Source organism: Rhinopithecus roxellana, chromosome 3 (genome assembly GCF_007565055.1).
Source record: "Rhinopithecus roxellana isolate Shanxi Qingling chromosome 3, ASM756505v1, whole genome shotgun sequence".
NCBI lineage: Eukaryota > Metazoa > Chordata > Mammalia > Primates > Cercopithecidae > Rhinopithecus > Rhinopithecus roxellana.
In genome coordinates this window covers 41,265,921-41,284,431 of record NC_044551.1, presented here as the reverse complement: position 1 = coordinate 41,284,431, position 18,511 = coordinate 41,265,921, and the positions used below count along the sequence as shown (strand labels likewise).

The window sequence follows — 18,511 nt, the reverse complement described above, 5'->3', positions numbered from 1 at the left end:
GGCAGGACAGGCGAGTTCAGGTGAGCGGTTGCTCGTCGTCGGGGCGGCCGGCAGCGGCGGCTCCAGGGCCCAGCATGCGCGGGGGGCCCCGCGGCCACCATGTATGTGGGCTATGTGCTGGACAAGGATTCGCCCGTGTACCCTGGCCCCGCCAGGCCCGCCAGCCTGGGCTTGGGCCCGCAAGCCTACGGCCCCCCCGCCCCGCCCCCGGCGCCCCCGCAGTACCCCGACTTCCCCAGCTACTCTCACGTGGAGCCGGCCCCCGCGCCCCCGACGGCCTGGGGGGCGCCCTTCCCTGCGCCCAAGGACGACTGGGCCGCCGCCTACGGCCCGGGCCCCGCGGCCCCTGCAGCCAGCCCAGCTCCGCTGGCATTCGGGCCCCCTCTGGACTTTAGCCCGGTGCCTGCGCCCCCTGGGCCCGGCCCGGGCCACCTGGCGCAGCCCCTCGGGGGCCCGGGCACACCATCCTCGCCCGGAGCGCAGAGGCGGACGCCCTACGAATGGATGCGGCGCAGCGTGGCGGCCGGAGGCGGCAGTGGCAGCGGTAAGGACCCCTCCCTCGCCCTGCACCTCTGGACCTGCAGGTGCTCGGGCGCGGCCCAGGCCGCCCCGTGTCTGACCTCTGCTCCGGCCTTGCTCGGGTTCCCGGGAGTGTGGCCCTCCTGTCCGCTCTCGCCCCGGGGGGCTGCTTTTTGAGCTCCCTCTCCTGAGTCTCAGGCTATCGAAGCCTTCAGCAGCACAGCCTAACCCTCTCTCTGTACAAATAGGGAAACCGAGACCCCTTGCGAGTGCGGAAATGCGCCTACGGCCGCGGAGCAAGGCCCGAACTAGAACGCAGGCTCCCAGACGTGTCCCACACTCATTTAGCAACACCGACTCCTTGCTCTTCATCTGCTTCTTCTACTCCTAACCCAACCCTAGGCAAAGGCGGCAAGTTCCCCCCAGAAGGGACGATTCGCTAACTGTGTGAAAAGGGCAGGTGACTTTCCTGGCCAGGGCTGGGTCTCCCCATCATACAGTCAAGAGATTGCTGGGTCATATCCTTCAGGCTGAAAAAGAGCCCTCTTTGGCCAGACTGCGGCGAGGGGTCTGTACCTTACCTTCCCAGGGTCCTCCCTGAACTCTTGACCCCGGGGGAGGGGAAGCGGGAGCAGTGGGAAGGGGGCTACTGTTTGGCTCCTGAGCCTGTGAACCTCCTGCCCCCAGGCAGGCCTCTCTGATCCGCCCTCTTCAAAGGCAGGGGAGGGGGCAGGACAAAGGGCCCAACTTTATTGAGGGGCGGCTTGACCTCCGTTGTGGGTCCCCCCTTTGTCATGTAACTGGCTCTGCCTTAGCTCGGTAGTGACTCCTGTTGGCCGGAAAGTGAACACGATGTTCCATTGTCCCGACTGTGTCCGGCCTGTCCTGACAAAGGCCACCTAGCCTTGGGGGCGGGAAGCTGGCCTGCCCACCCTTTGATGTCCAGCCCCTCCTCCCCTTCCCCCAGCTGGGAATAAGCCTGGGACTTCCCCCACCTCCTCACACTCTTCACCCCGGTCTCCCCACACACCCTCAGCTTGCCTCAGGGCAGATGCTGGGTTGGCCTTGATCAGGAGCTACAGGTTCTGGCCATAATCATATACCCTTCTTGGAAGTCCCAGGGATACAGAACCTCCTATCTGCCTCCAGGGAGGTACAGGGAACCAGACTCTGCCGCTTGCTTCTGTGGCCTTGATTAAATAACAGCTAATGTTTTGGAACACTTACTAACGGACCAGGCATGACATAAGTAAGATCTTGCATGCATTAACTCCTTTAACTCTTAAAACATCATTGTGGGTACTATTATCACCCCCATTTTAAGATGAAGAAACTATGGCATAGAGACTTTTAGTACTTGCCCGAGGACATATAACCCGTAACTAGTGGGGCCGGGATTTGAACCTAGGAGGACTAACCACTAAGTCTGTGCTCTAATTCTCCAGGACAGCTGAAGGAGGATCAGTGCATGCCACTGCCCTCCCAATCCCCACTGACACTGGCCACCAGGTCTTCAGCCTGCCACCAATCCTGGCTAGCCCCTTCTTCCCCCACTTCTGAGCCTCCAGCATTCGAGAATGGACAAACTGGACAGTTAGAGACCACACATCTATACAACAGCTCCTCTTAAATCAGTCATCTTTTCTGGGTTTCAGTTCTACCATCTGTGAAATTAGAGAGAAGGGAGGTTATGCAGTGGTTTGTACCCTTGTTTGAGTTACAAAAGGACTCCTTTGAAAAATCTGCTGAAAGGTACAAATCTTTTTTCTAGGGAAAAAGTGTTGCATCATTGGGCAATTTCAGGGGTTCTGGAGGCTCCCAGAAGCTTTATTCATAAATCCGGGGTTAAGAACCCTGTATTATATGAGAGGAGGTGGTGGCAGCACCAGTGCTCAGGATCCTGCAGTTCCCAGTCTGTGAGGCTCTGGAGAAGGAAGCCTGCGTTTCCTGCTCCTCTGTTGCACTTGCTGCTTCCTGCTTATCTGGTGACTTTGGAGATGAATGGGGAGGTTCCCTATGGGTAGGGACTTGGAGAGAGGCCATCACTGTGTAAGGGAAAAGGAGTGTGTCAATGGGGGTTGGAGGACTGGGGGATCCTGGAGGATCTTCTGTACAAATCACCTCGTGCCTCTGGGCACGAGAGCTGCTGAGCCTGGCTCATCCTCTGGTCTCAAAAGTCGCTTGAAAACTGTTGTCTGCAGGCAGATGAGTCTGCCGTACGCAAAAAAGCATTTCCCTCCTTGTTCTCTGAGAGTAGAGGGAAAGGCAGAAGGAGGTCTGGGGGTTCCCAAGGCTCCAGGAAAGGGACTGCCTAGGAGCCAGGTTAGCCCCCTTCTGCAGAGGATGTGGGAACCCTGACCTTGAAGCTAGAAGGTGCTGCCTCTCTATCCTGAAGTGGGAGCAGAATTGGGTTGAAACTGTTGACTGTCCCTGAAAGAGAGGCCAAGCCCCTCCTGTCTTTGGCCTCAGTTTCTCCTTCTGGGCAATGAAGGCACAGGGTTTCCAGGGGCAGTTCCTGTGCAATGCTGCTGTCCAGGACAGCTGAAGGAGGATCAGTGCATGCCACTGCCCTCCCAATCCCCACTGACACTGGCCACCAGGTCTTCAGCCTGCCACCAATCCTGGCTAGCCCCTTCTTCCCCCACTTCTGAGCCTCCAGCATTCGAGAATGGACAAACTGGACAGTTAGAGACCACACATGTAGATGAGGAAACCCAGGTACAGAGACTGTGAGGAATGTTCCAGTTTCACACAAGCGGGGCTGAGCTGGGCTCGATGTCAGAAGTATTGGTTTAGAATTTTCCTGTGGTTTCCCATCATATGTAGGATAAACCCCACATTCCTTCCTGAGGTCTATAAGACTACAGCATTTGCACCTGCCTGCCTCCCTGACCTAATCCCTGGCTGCTCTCACCTTGGCTTTCAAGCTCTAGCTGTTCCAGACTTCTTTTAGTTTCTCAGACCTGCCAAGTCCTACTGCAGCGCTTGTGCACATGCTGTTCTCTCTTCCAGGAAAGCTCTTTCCCCTGATTCTTTGCAAGAGTGGATCCTTCTTACCCTTCAGATCTTAGTTTAATCATCACCTCCTCTGTGAAGCCCTCCACCATTTCCCAAAGTGGACTCCCCGCTACAATCATCACGAATCTTTGCTGTGTTTCCTTCAGAGCACTAATTCCAGTCTACTCACTTCCTTACACTTGTTTCTATGTTGTCCATTCCCATGAGGTCCAGAGCTATGTCTGCTTAACCCACCACTGCATCCTGGCACCCAGCTCAGTGCATGGCATTTAGTAGGTGCTCAATATATTTTGTTGAGTGAATGAACAGAGCAAGTGTGAGGGACAAAAGTTATCTCTGGGGAACGGGGGGGTGGGGGGGGGTGGGTGAGATCTTAGCTTTCACACAGGTTTCTGAGGTCCCAGTCCTAGGACTGGGACCTGTGACTGTCCAGCCAAGCAGTTCAGGTCAGTGGAAACCTGGCTGCCTCTGTCTCTCCACTTGGATGGTACCCCGACTCACGTGGGGAAGTGGGGTTGCTGAGGCTGGGACTGAGACTTCAGTTTCTTCTAAGTAGGGGGCGGTGACAATGGGAAAGATGAGAGAGAGGCTGTTGGGCTTCAACCAGTCTCCGATTCCTAAAGACAATATTAATCAGTTCTGAGTGATCAGTATCATTTGACTGAGGCCAGGATAGGAAATGACTACAAGACGTTGTTTTTTTTTTCTTTTCTCTTTGTGTTTTCATGAGGTGGGTTTTAAATATCAGCATTTTCATTAGGAGGGTTACACATCATCCTTCTGTGGAAGGCTCAGCCTCCAATTCCTTTGAATAAACCTGCTCCACAGGTGAATAGCCCATTGGGGTGGCTGAGGTCTCAGGACTAGGGAGACGTTCATGTGGATGAGACTGTGGGAGCAAGGTTTAGATCTTGGTCCAACTTCGTCAGCTTTCAGATGGGGAAACTGAGGCCCATGAAGGGCATGAATGCTCCCTTCCCCCCACATTGCAGGCCCTCTCCCTTGGCCCATTGCCACAGCCACCAGCCTGTTCTCTCACCTTCAGCCTCTCTGTGATGTTCCAGCTGTCTTCTAAAACCATTGCCATATTTACCTTCTCAAGGCACATGCCCTACTCAGGAGCATTCTGTGGCTCCCTACTGACATGGAATTGCCATTTCATTTTATGCCATTTCTTTGTTGTAAAATCTAGCTCCATTTCTGTGGCAATCAGAGCCTTCTTGAGAACTAGCCTCAACCATCTATTGAAGCCATTCTCCTGCTACTTTGACTAGATAAGTTAAGAGCCAGGGCTTGGGAGTCTCAGACCTGGAACTGAATTTCCATAAGAAGCTATATAGCTTCGGGCAAGTTAATTTGGATCATTTCTCCGAGCCTGGGCTTCTCCATTGTAACAGGATAATAATAGGATTGCATCTGGAAAGAGATGCCTGCAAAGCACCACCCTGCAGCTAGCACACAGTAGTTGCTTAGGGCATCGGTGCCTGTGACCACCTCAACCAGTCCTCAGCAGGTGCACTGGAGCACAGACCTCAAACTCCCTGCCTCTCCAGTCTGGTCCCTCGACCTGCATTGCCCTCCCTTCCGTCTCCTGCTCAAATGCTGCTCAGAGAACCTGCTCGTCACCAGCTCAAATGCTGTTCCTTCTCCAAGGCTGTCTCCTGTAGGAAGCCCTCCCTAATTCCTCTCTCCTAAGCATTGTATCAGGCCCTTGTTTTCATGACACTTACCACTGACTCTCTACTTTCATTGTCTTATTTATGCCTGCCACTTACCATCTGTAGTCCCTCGAGGACCAGTCCTAATCAGTCCCATCCTCACCCTGCCTTGCACATAGTAGGAGCTCGCGAGAGAGCAAATAACTGTGGCATTGGCTAAATCTTTACTGCATGCCAGGCACTGTGCCAAGAACTTTGCGTGGGTGATCTCACTTAAGTCTCATGATAGCCCTGAGTGGTGTAAGGATCTAGTATTAGACTCATTTTATAGATCAGGATAATGAGACGTAAGGTAGCGTGCCCAAGCTCACACAGCGAGGACATGGCAGCACCGTGTTTATACCCAGTCTACAGCCCAGCAAGCATCTATGAAATAAAGCCACACACTCAGGAAGGGGAGCCCGAGACCCCCCCTTCCCCATGGACATTCCAAGCCAGGTGGGGGGAAAAGGAGGCCAGGCAGGGGATGTACTGTAAGAGGCTGGGGGAGGAGGGGGGCCCAGCAGGGGCCAGGCTGTTTAGAACTGATTCTCCAGGCAGAAGCTACATTTGACACCTCATCGCTCAGATGTAGCTGGGAAAGGGAATGACCCAGTTAGAAGGTGGCAGAAGGCTTTTTTTTGGTTGGGTGTTTTCTCCCTGCTGCTTTGGCAGATATTGCTGCTTAGAGCTTAGGGAATCATTGTGAAGGTCCAAAATGGTTTGTTAGCAGCAGGGTCTGGCGGGTCTGTAGGAAGTTATCTTAATGGGCCAGCCTCTCAGGTTTCTGTGTTGGAGCTCCCGGGATGTGGAAACCACATTCACATCTGGAGTCAGGGCCATCACCATGTTAGCATGACAGACCCTCCCCCTGCCACACTCACCCCTCAGGCTTGTGGGGGCACCCCACATGGATCCCCCCATCAACAGAAAGAAGGAGCAAGCTAGGCTCCACACCCTCCCATGGCTTCCTGTTGCTCTTGAAACCAAATCCAAATCCCTCTGCCACAGAATCTGCTGGCCTCTCCAGCCTCATCTTGTGCCTCTCTCATTCATTCATTCAATCAGGCAAGCAGTAATACTCTGTGAGTGTCTTCTGTCCTGAACTTGCTCCTAGGCATTGGAGATGATGGCCTGAACAAGGCAGACGGGTCCAACCTGCGCACAGAGAGCTGCCCTCTCTGCCCTCACTCTGCTCCTCCCTGCCTGGGGGCCTTTGCACATGCTGCTCACCCTCCCTGGAATCTCCTTCCCTGTTCATGACATGGAAGCCTCCTTCTCAACCTCAGGTCTTGGCTTAAATGTGGCCTGTTCCTGGAGACCTCCCCCAGCTAAGTAAAGTAGGGTTCTTCCCCCCACCTCCCCACTCAGTTTAGCTCATTGCTCACTTTCCTTCCTACTACTAATCGCAGTTTGTCATTATTTCATTTGTTTGTTTGTTTTTAATCTACCTCCCCTGCCATGAAGGAGGTAAGGAACTATTTATCAAATAAGTACTGTGCAGTTATTATGGTAATCATAATGCGAACCAGCATCGATTGGGTGCTCAGTGTGTTCAGCATTTTTTCAAATGCAGGATTTCTGTCCCCAGAACAGTACATTTCTTCTCCATCAGATGAGTGGCTCAGACTAAACTTTAGGAGCAATGGAGATGGACAGAAGGCTGTGCTTTGGAGGCTGAGCCGCCAGCTGCTGGGGTGGACGTGGGGAGCAAGGGAGACAGGACTCAGAGGTGCCACCTTGGATTTGATCTGAATGGCTGGAGGATGGAGGTGCTGTTTATGGAGTTAAGGAAGCAGAGGAAGTAGCAGGTTTGTTTTATGTATTCAGCAAGGATTCATCAAGTATTCACTGTGTCAGGCACGTGATAGGTGCTGGTGAGCTAAATGGCATGGCCCTACCCTCAAAGAGCATTCAGGGAGCCGAGGCCTAAGGGAAGGGTCTTCACCAAGGTCACACAGCCAGCGTCGGGGAGAAAGAGGCTGGAGGCAGAGCTCCTCACTGCAGCCCCACCTCAAATGTGAGACTTCGGGAGCCACGCCTGCAGTGGAGTAGCAAGGGCTTCACTCTCAGACTAGACTAGTGGAAGATGGCCAGGTTGCAGTGGCCTGGAAACTCCACCAGGAAACAGTCCAGAGAGGCCTCAAGTTCTTCAGCCTAGGAGAAGACCTGAAGGGATGCAGTCGCTGTTTGTAAATCTTGAAGGGCTGTCTTGGGCTCAGGGTGCCCCTGTGGAAAAACTCAGGAAGTATATAAATGGGTGGCAGATGCAAGAACTGGCTGCTTTGCAGCTAGTAGGCGTGTGTTGCAGTGTGGGCGTCCGGACCCTGGTAGGAGTTTGATCTAGCAGTGTTTGTCCAGTAGGACTTTCTGCCAGGATAGAAATGCTCTGTATCTGTGCTGCCCAGTAGGCAGTCACCAGCTGCATGTGACTGTTGAACACTTGAAATGACTGGTGTGACTAAGAAACAGAATTTTACATTTTATTTAATCAATGTGGCTAGTTGCTGTCATATTGGACAGTGCAGAAAAATCCATCTCAAGAGTTCCCAGAATGGAAATCCATTCTGCATAAGCTCCTTGTTCTTGCATTGAGGAATCTCTCCTGCCTTTTTTTTTTCTTTTTGAGTTGGAGTTTTGCTCTTGTCGCCCAGGCTGGAGTGCAGTGGCGCAATCTCGGCTCAGTGCAACTTCCGCTTCCTGGATTCAAGCGATTCTCCTGCCTCAGCCTCCGGAGCAACCGGGATTACAAGCACTCGCCATCGTACCCAGCTAATTATTGTATTTTTAGTAGAGACAGAGTTTCATCATGTTGGTGGTCAGGCTGGTCTCGAACTCTTGACCTCAGGTGATCCACCCGCCTCAGCCTGCCAAAGTGCTAGGATTACAGGCATGAGCCACCGCACCCGGCCTCTCTCCTGCCTCTTTCAGCTTCTTTGTCTCTGTAGTATCATCATCTTCATCATCACAGTTTTTATTAATAAGTGCTTTGTTAAGTAGGTTATCACTTTGGTCTCCATAACTACCATATAAAGAAAGCATTCAGGTCTTCATTTTGAAGATAAATAAACTGAAACTCAAAGAGGTCCAGCGACTTGCCCAGGAACATACCACTGTCACATGGCCAGACTGGGGGAGAGCCACCGGTCTCTGACTCTAAAGTCCCTTACTCTTTGCTGCCTCCCAAAGCTGGGTCAGATTGTGGACCTTGATGAAGAAGATAGGACAGCAGATGATGCAAAGGTGGCCCTGGAGGAGGAGGGTGCAGAGATGATGAAGAACTCTAACTAGGAAGGAGGGTGACAGTGGGGAGGAGAATCTGGCTAAGGCTGCAGGACTCCCAAAATGGCTGGCCTGGCCATTGTCCCCCTTTCCCCACTCCCACGCCAGCTTCATCCCTGCTAGGGCTTGAGTGAGGAACCATGATATTAGCAGCCTGGGACTGCCAGATCAGCCAAGACAAGCACCCAGTTGTGGGTCAGGCAGAAAACCTGATGTCCCAGGAAGGGCATCCATCCATTGTAGAGCTGGTGAGGTTAGGGCACAGTGGAGGGCCCTCCCCCTGGTGGTACAGATGGGGAAACAGGCCCAAATAAGGGATCACATGTCCAGCTGGTGGGCCAGCCAGATCTCCCCACTCCCAGGCCAGTGTGTTCTTGGCCCTGTGGCTCCCCATTAGGCGACATTCCTTTCTCTCATGAGGGACTCCACCAACATGCCCGCTTCTGCAAATAGCTGTTTTCTCCTTTTTGTCTCCATAGCTTTTTACCCTTTCCAGACTGCTCTCACAGCCATTCTGTTCCCCAGGCAGAGGAAGGAAAGTCCAGGGAAGTTCGGTCACTTGTCAAGTCCTTCAACTAAGATGGCCAGGCTGGACCACAGCCCAGGTCTCTGCCACCAGGCAAGGTCTGGAAGCTTGTCCCGAACACCCAGCCCTTCCCAAACCTCAGTAGAGTGTGATGCTGCTACAGTTTAGGCCCCTCACCAGAAGCGCCACCGCCTCTGAGCTGGCCCACGTCCTGCCACCCTTGTAGCGCTCCTACAAGTATTATCTGGGGTGAGGAGATCAGTTCTCCTGAGCCCCTCTCTCCCACCTTTTCATTTGCTTATTGGCCCTGCAGTCATCCACATCAAGTGACCTATAAGCTCTCTGGACTTGCTTCCTTATCTTGGAAAAGGGGGCTCTTTGCAATAGGATTCTATGGCGACCCTATTCCCACCTCCCCTGACCCCTCCTGCCAAAAGCCCTATGCCCTTCCATTTGTCATTCCCAGGCTGGCATCACAGACATGGGTGAACTCCCCATCGCCTCTTGCTGCATGCAGTGTGGGTCTCTGAGAGACGTGGCTGGAGGGTGTGCAGGGCATGTGCTCCCTGCGGGGGTTGCCTGGGGTGGCAGGCAGCAAGGTGGCAGGAGCGGGGCTTACAGCTGCACAGAGGGCTTAAAGCTTCAGAGTCTCGAGGGCACTTGAACTGGTGCACAGGCAAAACCAAGGCCCAGAGGAGAGGAGGAACTAATTCTAGGCCACACAGATGGCATGGAACTGGGACCAGGACCCACTGACTTCTGAGCTGGTGGTTCAGAATCCACAGGGGCATTGTTAAAGATGACAGAGAAATTAGGATGCAGTAGATCTGGAGTGGGGCCTGGGAATCTGTATTTTTAGCAAGCCCTTGTGTGTACAGATGTGCATGACTGTGTGCATGTGTGTATTAGAGGTTAGGATTTTGAAGCACAGCCAGTTGGGGCTGGACCACTCAGGGAGGAGTCACAAAGGTTTTTGGAGCTAGATTTGTGGTCCAGGCCTGGGGGGCCAAAGCTGGTCATCCCCCAGGGCCACACACCCAGCAGGAAGAGGGCAAAGGAAGTGCTGACCTAGGGGCCATTTGATTGTGCTGGAGCAGAGGCCACACTCTGTCCTTGCTTGGCCTAGGCTGGATGGGGAGCCCCCACTGCAGGCCACCGTGGCTCCTGTCCCCATCCTCCAGCTGGGCAGGCCCAGTGTCTAGACTCTCAGACTGTCAAGTTGGTCTTAGAATTGTTTCAGCTACAATAACAAACACAATCAGAGAATCAATAAACATTGGGAGGTTCACGTTTCCAAGTTGGAAGGGACCTTATAAGTAAACGGTCATTTCTAGCAGATCGCCCATTGCACAGATCCATTTCCTGGCATTCCTGCCAGATGGTCATCCCACCACTGTTGGAAACAAGTAAGATCTGCCTTTCCCCGTGCACCTCCTGCATGCCAGGTACTGTGCTAGACATTGTCCATCTATCTCAAGTGAGCCCCTCTATGCTGCAGGGTTGGAGAGGACTATAAGAAACCTTGTACCATTTGATTGATAGGTTCTACTGCTGTTTCTGAGGCCAGAGAGACCTGGTTTTGAATCCCACTTGCCTGATGCATGGTCCTCTCTGACCCTGAGTTTTCTCATCTGTAAAATAGAGTTAATAGTCCCCAACTCCATGGGTCATTGAGAGATGTATGCAAAGGGCCCGGCACGTGGACGTGTTGGCTATTATTAGAATATTAATTTTCCCCATTTTACAAATACAGAGAATGAGGCTCAGAGAGGTGGGGAGACTGTCCTAGGTTACCCAGCTGGTAAGAAGCTGCACTCCACAAGCCCAGAGGTTTGGTTTCAATGACATCCAGGAGCTCTGGGCTCCAGTCCCAGCTATGGGCTGGAACTCCTGACTGCCCTAAGACACCTCTGGAGTCACAGAGTGTACCTCTGTTGGGCTCCACAGCCCCTCTCCAGAGCCCAGAGAGGGGTGACAAAGTCTGTGGGCCAGGTCTTCACTGGCAGCCTTGCCAAGACAGAGAGGAGTAATTGTGCAGCTAAAGCCCAACCAACCACGTTAGGGTCACCTGGAAAACTATTCAAGTACCAAGTTTTGAGCCCCATTTGAGCCCCACTGAATTTGAATTTCTGGGGCCAGAATCTGTGCTTTGAAAAAGCTTCCCAGGCAGTTCCAAGGCTGCTGGTCAGGCATGGGGAGCCATTGGCCTGTACTGTGCATGCTTTAGGGGACGGGAGTTTGCTACCTCCCGTGGTGGCCTGATCCATATGGATGGGACATTCTGCACATCCCAAAACTGGAGAAAGAAAGCCTCCCATTTCGGTGAGATACCCAAGGCTCTTCCCCTCTGTGCTCACCCCTGAAGAGCTGAAGGGGCTCCCCATTCTCCCTCCCACCCATTCACACGGGCCTCTGGCCCAGAGGATTACTCATTAGGTGGCTGGGAGTGGCCAGCCCCTCAGCAGACACCTGTTATAGGAGCCTGGACTTCCCCCTTAGCTCCAGCGTCCCAGGGGCCTGTAAATAATTCATCCTGGGCCCTCTCCCCATCCCACTGCTCTCATGCACCTCCCTGCCCCCTCCTTTCCAGGCTTCAGAGGTGTCTTAGGGCAGTAGGGAGTTCCAGCCCAGAGCTGGGACTGGAGCCCAGGGTTCCTGGCTGTCATTAAAAATATGAATTCACACATACACTTGGTAAAGATTTAAAAACCCCAAAGTCTCCCTCCTACCTGTGGCTTTCCAAACTCCAGTGCCCTTCCCAGAGGCAGCCCCTATTACTGGCTTCTTGTATATTCTTTCAGAAAGAACTGTATGGGTGCACAGATGTTTGGGTATGTGTGTGTCTCCCCCGTTTTTATACCATTACTATTTACACTATTCTGTCTTGCTTTTTTTTTTTTTTTACACATCTTAGAAATTGCTCCATATTGAGACATATGGGGTTTTGAAATTTCTTTTTAATGACTGCATAATGCTCCTCTCCATGAATGCACCATCCCTTCTCTCACCAGCTTTCTTCTTGTACACATGTTTGTTGTCTTTTGTCTTGTGCTATCAGAAACAGATGGAGCTTTGGGCAGCTCTTGGTAGGATCAGTTGCTGGAAATGGGATTCTTGGGTCAGAGGGTATGTGCCTGTTAAATGAGGCTAGATATCGCCAAGTTGGGCGCTAAGGAGGATGTTTCAGTTCTCACTCCTGGAACAGCATATGGGATTCCCCGGTTTCTGAGCCACACAGTGTGATAGCAAACATTTTGTTCTTTGGCAGAACCATTTTCTTGCACTAAAATTGTGTGTTTCAAGCAGCTCCACCAGAGAGAAGTTGGCCAATGGGTTCCTGAGCCCACCAGCTCCTCTCCAGAGCCCAAAGAGGGGTGACAAGGCCTGTGGGCCAGGTCTTTACTGGCAGCCTTGCCAGGACAGAGAGGAGTAATTGTGCAGCTAAACCCTATCTCCATCTGGTCTCACTCCTGACCCCCTCACTTGTGGAAGAGCTGGGCCTGAGGTCAGGACACCTAAGACTTGGTTCATACCATGACCAGTCAGGATGGCCCTCTGCAGGTGCCCTTTCAGAGCCCATTTCCCCCCACCTATGAAATGGCTGTCATGGGTCTGGGCTTGCTCATCAGAAGAGGCAGGAGTGGGTGCTAGGACTCTACGGAAAAGGCACCTTCAGGACCACTGCCTATGATCTCTAGGCCAAGGTCTGGGTGGGCAGGGAGCCTCATGCCCTGCCTCAGGCCCGTCCTCCTGGGGGTGGCTGTGAGTCCTCTGGGCATTTTAAGGGCCTCCAGCCTGGGGCTCTCAGTGGCCTTCCCTCACCATGGTCTGGGCTCTGCTTTCTCAGAAGTAGCAATGGAAGGGTGGTCTGCTGTTTAAGCTTCTGTTACCAACACTTTGGGGGCTCCATGGCAGACTCAGTGGGCCCTAAATTTGGCAGCATGAGGAGTTGTGCCCTGGAGAGGCAGCAAGAGCTCTAGAGCAGGGGGCATGGCCTTGGGCAGGCCTGTACTGCCCGGGCCTCAGTGACCCTGACTACACAGGGAGGCTGGACTAGAAGGGCTCACCAGGCCTCTTCCTTGGCCCTCCAGCTGCCATGCAACCATTGCGAGCCCCAGTCTCTTCCTCAGTAAAGTGGGAGGAGACCAAACTCTGACAACCACTTCCGGCTTTAGGGATTCAGAGCCGTGTTGGTCTCCAGTGCTGGTGGCATTAGGCAGAACTGTTTTTGAGCCGGCTTTGCATTTTCTAGGCCAAGGAGGGGCCCTATCTGGAGCCAAGGCCTGGGCAGCCACTCCCTTATCCCTTTCCTGGGGCCAAGCCTGGCTGAAGGCCGAGGCTCTCCCGTGCTATGCTAGGCAGCAAACTGAGGTCAGTGGACGTGGAAGCGTCCGGTGCGGTTCCTCTGCTCTGGCAGGAAACTCAGGGAAAAGCTGCCCAGGAACATCTGCTGTCTCCCATTCTCCACAAAGCCATTTGGCTCACGGGGAGCCCAGTGGCTGTCCTGCCAAGCTGCGTGGGCTTGGTGGAGTGGGACAGGCGTCAGAATGGGGGAGGGTAGATGGTTAGTGCAGGGGTGCCGAGGGACAGGCAGGACCAGGGCTGAGACCCAAGAAGGTGAAGGCTGGGCTGTGGTGGGGGCACTTGGGAGAGGCAGGAGGGGTTGATGGTCTTTCAGAGACCCACCATGCCTGGGTGGGAGCGTGTGTGGGTCTGGAAGTGCTTGCATGCGCCTCCTATTTATAGCCACGTGCTCAGCTTCTTATAAAGGAAATTGGTGCTTAGCCAGGCCCAACACCAGCCCAGGCCAAGCATGACTCCCAGTATTCTCTCCAGACAGACCTCTGATCAGAGTCCCAAAGAAAGCCCTGATATTAACCTCAGCTCTGGGCCCCAGGCTGAGCACCGTAACAAAGCCAAGCCACCGCCCTCTCTCCTGGGTTATGGCAGCTCTCCCTGCACTTCCCCTTCCTCCTACAAATCTATTCTCCATGCACTAGCCAGAGTAATATTAAAACCTACATCAGACTTCATGTCTCCTCTGCTCAGAATCCTGCAGTGGCTCCTGTCCCAGACACAGGAAAACCCAGAGTCCCTCCCTTTGTCTCCTGTCCCAACCCCTTCTCACTGTACCTCAGCTTCCTCACAGTTCCTCACTGTCAGACAGCAGTCAGACAGCAGGCATGCCCCACCTCAGGGCCTTTGCACTTGCTGTTCCCTCTGCCTAGAACCCTCTCCCCAGACGTCTGCATGACTCTTTTTTTTTTTCTTTTTCTTGAGATGGAGTCTCACTCGGTCACCCAGGCTGGAGTGCAGTGGTGTAATCTAGGCTCGCCGCAACCTCCACCTCCCAGGTTCAAGCAATTCTCCTGTTCCCCTGCCTCAGTCTCCCGGGTAGCTGGGATTACAGATGTATGCCACCACGCCCAGCTAATTTTTGTATTTTTTAGTAGAGATGGGGTTTCACCATGTTGGCCAGGCTAGTCTTGAACTCCTGACCTCAGGTGATCCACCTGCCTCAGCCTCCCATAAAGTGCTGGGATTACAGGTGTAAACCACCATGCCCGGCCCTGCATGACTCTTTCCTGTACCTCCTTTAGAGCTTTGCTGAAATTTTGTATTTTTTAGTAGAGATGGGGTTTCACCATATTGGCCAGGCTAGTCTCGAACTCCTGACCTCAGGTGATCCACCTGCCTCAGCCTCCCATAAAGTGCTGGGATTACAGGTGTAAACCACCACGCCCGGCCCTGCATGACTCTTTCCTGTACCTCCTTTAGAGCTTTGCTGAAATTCCCCTTCTCAGGAAGGCCTTCAACAGCACATTCTATTTAAAATCACAACCCGGCCGGGCGCGGTGGCTCAAGCCTGTAATCCCAGCACTTTGGGAGGCCGAGATGGGCGGATCACGAGGTCAGGAGATCGAGACCATCCTGGCTAACATGGTGAAACCCCATCTCTACTAAAAAATAGAAAAAACTAGCCGGGCGAGGTGGCGGGCGCCTGTAGTCCCAGCTACTTGGGAGGCTGAGGCAGGAGAATGGCGTAAACCCAGGAGGCGGAGCTTGCAGTGAGCTGAGATCCGGCCACTGCACTCCAGCCCGGGCGACAGAGCGAGACTCCGTCTCAAAAAAAAAAAAAAAAAAAAATCACAACCCGTCTCCTCCCTAAATTCCTGATCCTCCTTCCCTGCCTCCTTTTCTCCTGAAACACTTATCAATTAGTGTATCAAATATTTTATATGTTTATTTTTCTTTTCATTCATTTCCCTCCCTGGAACCTAAGCATCATGAGGACAGGCGCTTTATTTTGCTCAGTGTTGTAGCCCAGTGCTTGACTCACAGCAGGAGCTCAGTGAGGATCTGTGGGATGAGCTGTATCTCTCCTGCCCGGTGCCTGGACACAGAGGGAAGTGTGGACGGCTTGGGCAGACCAGCCTGCGGCCCCTCGTGCAGGCCCAGTTCAGAGCTTGGTATCGTGAGCCAGAACCTTTGAGCTAACTGACAGGTCCTAGGGGTCCACTGTCCACCAGCAGCCCCAGTCCTCCTTGACTGATGTTGAGGCCATCCCCAGCCATTGGGAAGGAACTAGGGAGCCCACACCTGGGACAGTTGCAGATTCTTTCTGCTTCCGCCTCTACTTGTAGTGGCTCTTCCCTTCTCTCTTCTCTTGCACAGGAGGAAGGAGCAGCTGCCATCTCATTAGTCTTAATCACTCTTGCCTGCCCAGTATCCCCTCCGTGTCTCCAGAATTCAAACCCATCTGATATCTGACCACAGAGTCAAAACCACCTGAAGAGTTTGTTAAAAATGCAGATTCCACCCCCAGGCTTTCTGATTAACTGGTCAGGGATGCGCCAAAGCTGTGTTCTTCACAAGCTCCTGGAGAATGGCTGCTGTGCAGCCACATATGGAAGCTGCTGGTTTAAAGCTGTTGGAGCTGGCCTTCAGAATAGGGCTCTGGGTCAGGAGACCTGGGTTGAAGCTGCAGCTCCATCAGCAGCCTGCTGTTTAACCCTGACCTTGTTGCTTTCCCCACTTCACTGCCTCCCTGATGGGCATGGGAGGAGCACTTGCCTCCCAGACTGTGAGTCTGTGGGTCTGAGTGTGGGAAATGACTGTTTTCCCTCAGCCTGGGGTATATGTCTTTCCCCAGCTCAGGGTCCTACTTCAGGGAACCTGGATTGTCTTCCTCCTAGGGGTCCTACCTGGGCCTTTTTTGCAGCCTCCTCCTCCCAACTCACCTTCCTTCCTGGCTTCTTCTGCTTCTCAGGTAAGACTCGGACCAAGGACAAGTACCGTGTGGTCTACACTGACCACCAACGCCTGGAGCTGGAGAAGGAGTTTCATTACAGCCGTTACATCACAATCCGGCGGAAATCAGAGCTGGCTGCCAATCTGGGGCTCACTGAACGGCAGGTGTGTCTGTCATCCTATCTCAGCCATAGGAGCAGTGCGAGGACTCTGGTCTCTAGGCTGCCAGGCAGATGACAGAGCTCAGTAGAAGGAAAACAGAGAGGTTGAGTCTCCAGGCCATTGTCACACGGCACAGCAGAAACTGAGGTGCTACCAGCACCCTCCCTTAACAAAACCAATATCCTTGCCCCCAAAGGCAGGGGTAAGGGGATCTGATTAGCCACAGGCTATAGCAGGCTATGATTAGTGCTGTAGAAGGTGCACGTGCTATTTACATTAGGGGAGCAGTCACAGGGAAAACAGGGAAGGCTTCCTGGAAGAAGCATGGCCTGGGAAGATGGAAAGGGGGAAGGTTACAGAGAAGGGCATCTCCAGGGTAGGGGTGCAGGGTCTAGAAGGGGAGAATGAATTCAGGGTCCATGTGGTCTGGGAGACTGGAAAGGAGATAAGCCACAAAGCCACATGGAGAAATAGGGGCTCACTGTCCTCATCTCTCCTTCTTGTGCTCTCTCCTTCACTCTCTCCCCGCTGCCCACTGCATCTCTGTCTTCCAACCCCACAGGTGAAGATCTGGTTCCAAAACCGGCGGGCAAAGGAGCGCAAAGTGAACAAGAAGAAACAGCAGCAGCAACAGCCCCCACAGCCACCGACGGCCCACGACATCACGGCCACCCCAGGCGGGCCGTCCCTGGGGGGCCTGTGCCCCAGCAACACTAGCCTCCTGGCCACCTCCTCCCCAATGCCTGTCAAAGAGGAGTTTCTGCCATAGCCCCATGCCCAGCCTGTGTGCCAGGAGACCTGGGGACTTGGGGGCTGGGAGTGTGGTTCCTGTGGGCCCAGGAGGTCTGGGCCGAGTCTCAGCCCTGACCTTCTGGGACATGGTGGACAGTCACCTATCCACCCTCTGCATCCCCTTGGCCCATCTGTGCAGTAAGCCTGTTGGATAAAGACCTTCCAGCTCCTGTGTTCTAGACCTCTGAGGGATAAGAGAGTCCAGGGTGGATGATCTCAACCGCCCATGGGCATCTCAAGCCCCAAATTGTTGGGGGAGGGGCCTAGACAAGGCTTCAGGCCCTACCTCCTCCTCCATACGTTCAGAGGTGCAGCTGGAGGCTCCTGTGGGGACCAGACTGATCCTGGAGAAAAGGGATGGAGCTAAAAAAGACGAATGCTTGCAGAGCATGACCTGAGGAGGGAGGAATGTGGTCACCTCACAATTGCCTCTTCCTGCAGCCTCACCTCTACCTGCCCCCATCATAAGGGCGCTGAGCCCTCCCCAGGCTGGATGCTAAGCACAAAACCCATAGCACTGGGCTCTGATGACTGCTCCACTGGGTTGCAGAATCACAACCCTCATGATCATTCTCATTGAGGCCTCTGGATTGAGAGGGAGGCCCTGGGAGAAAAGAAGGGGGCAGAGTCTACCCTACCTGGTTTCTACACCCCCACCAGGCTGTCCATCAGGGCCCAGGGAGCCCCCAGAGGACTTTTTCCAGACCAAGCAGAGCTCACAGCTGGACAGGTGTTGTATATAGAGTGGAATCTCTTGGATGCAGCTTCAAGAATAAATTTTTCTTCTCTTTTCAAAAATGCATAAAAATCATTATACATAGCATTAAAGAAACATTTTTGAGAAGTACAAATCATCCTCACCTTCCCCAGCAATTGTGTATTCCTTTCCCGTTTGTTTAGGCCCACAACAAGGTCACCTTTAAAATACATTTGAAAGATCAAAACAGAACACTATTCGAGTAGGTCTATGAGACTATGTAAAAATGTAAGCGGATCGTCAGACTCAACATACCAGTCTTCTGAATTTTTCAGGTATGTTCAGGTTTTTCTTTCAATAGATGACATTCATTGCTCACCCCCATGTGCCACGCATGGCTGGGCCTGGAAAGCACACAGTCCTTGTCCCCTAGACTGGAGGAGGGATGTGAGGGCATGGCCTGGGAAGATGTGGAGGGGGAAGGTTACGGAGAAGGGCATCTCCAGGGTAGGGGAGCAAGATCTAGAGGGGAGAATGCATTCAGGGTATATGTGGTCTGGGCAGCTG

At 53.2% G+C, this 18,511-nt stretch overlaps 1 protein-coding gene across 1 annotated transcript; it reads left to right on the top strand.

Moving 5' to 3' along the window:
• CDX1 (caudal type homeobox 1) lies at positions 1 to 18,101 on the top strand. Its single transcript, XM_010373629.2, has 3 exons — positions 1 to 544; positions 16,313 to 16,458; positions 17,018 to 18,101. The coding sequence occupies exons 1-3, from the start codon at positions 100 to 102 to the stop codon at positions 17,222 to 17,224; spliced, it is 798 nt and encodes a 265-aa protein (XP_010371931.2). The 5' UTR covers positions 1 to 99; the 3' UTR covers positions 17,225 to 18,101.
• The last annotated feature ends 410 nt before the right edge of the window (positions 18,102 to 18,511 follow it).

What these genes read in the sequence shown, in the direction of transcription:
- CDX1 (XM_010373629.2), top strand. Translation starts at nt 100, where the DNA reads ATGTATGTGGGCTATGTGCTGGACAAGGATTCGCCCGTGTACCCTGGC. An exon ending in CGGAGGCGGCAGTGGCAGCG is followed by an intron (nt 545 to 16,312) that starts GTAAGGACCCCT and finishes TCTGCTTCTCAG; the next exon opens with GTAAGACTCGGACCAAGGAC. An exon ending in TGGGGCTCACTGAACGGCAG is followed by an intron (nt 16,459 to 17,017) that starts GTGTGTCTGTCA and finishes CCAACCCCACAG; the next exon opens with GTGAAGATCTGGTTCCAAAA.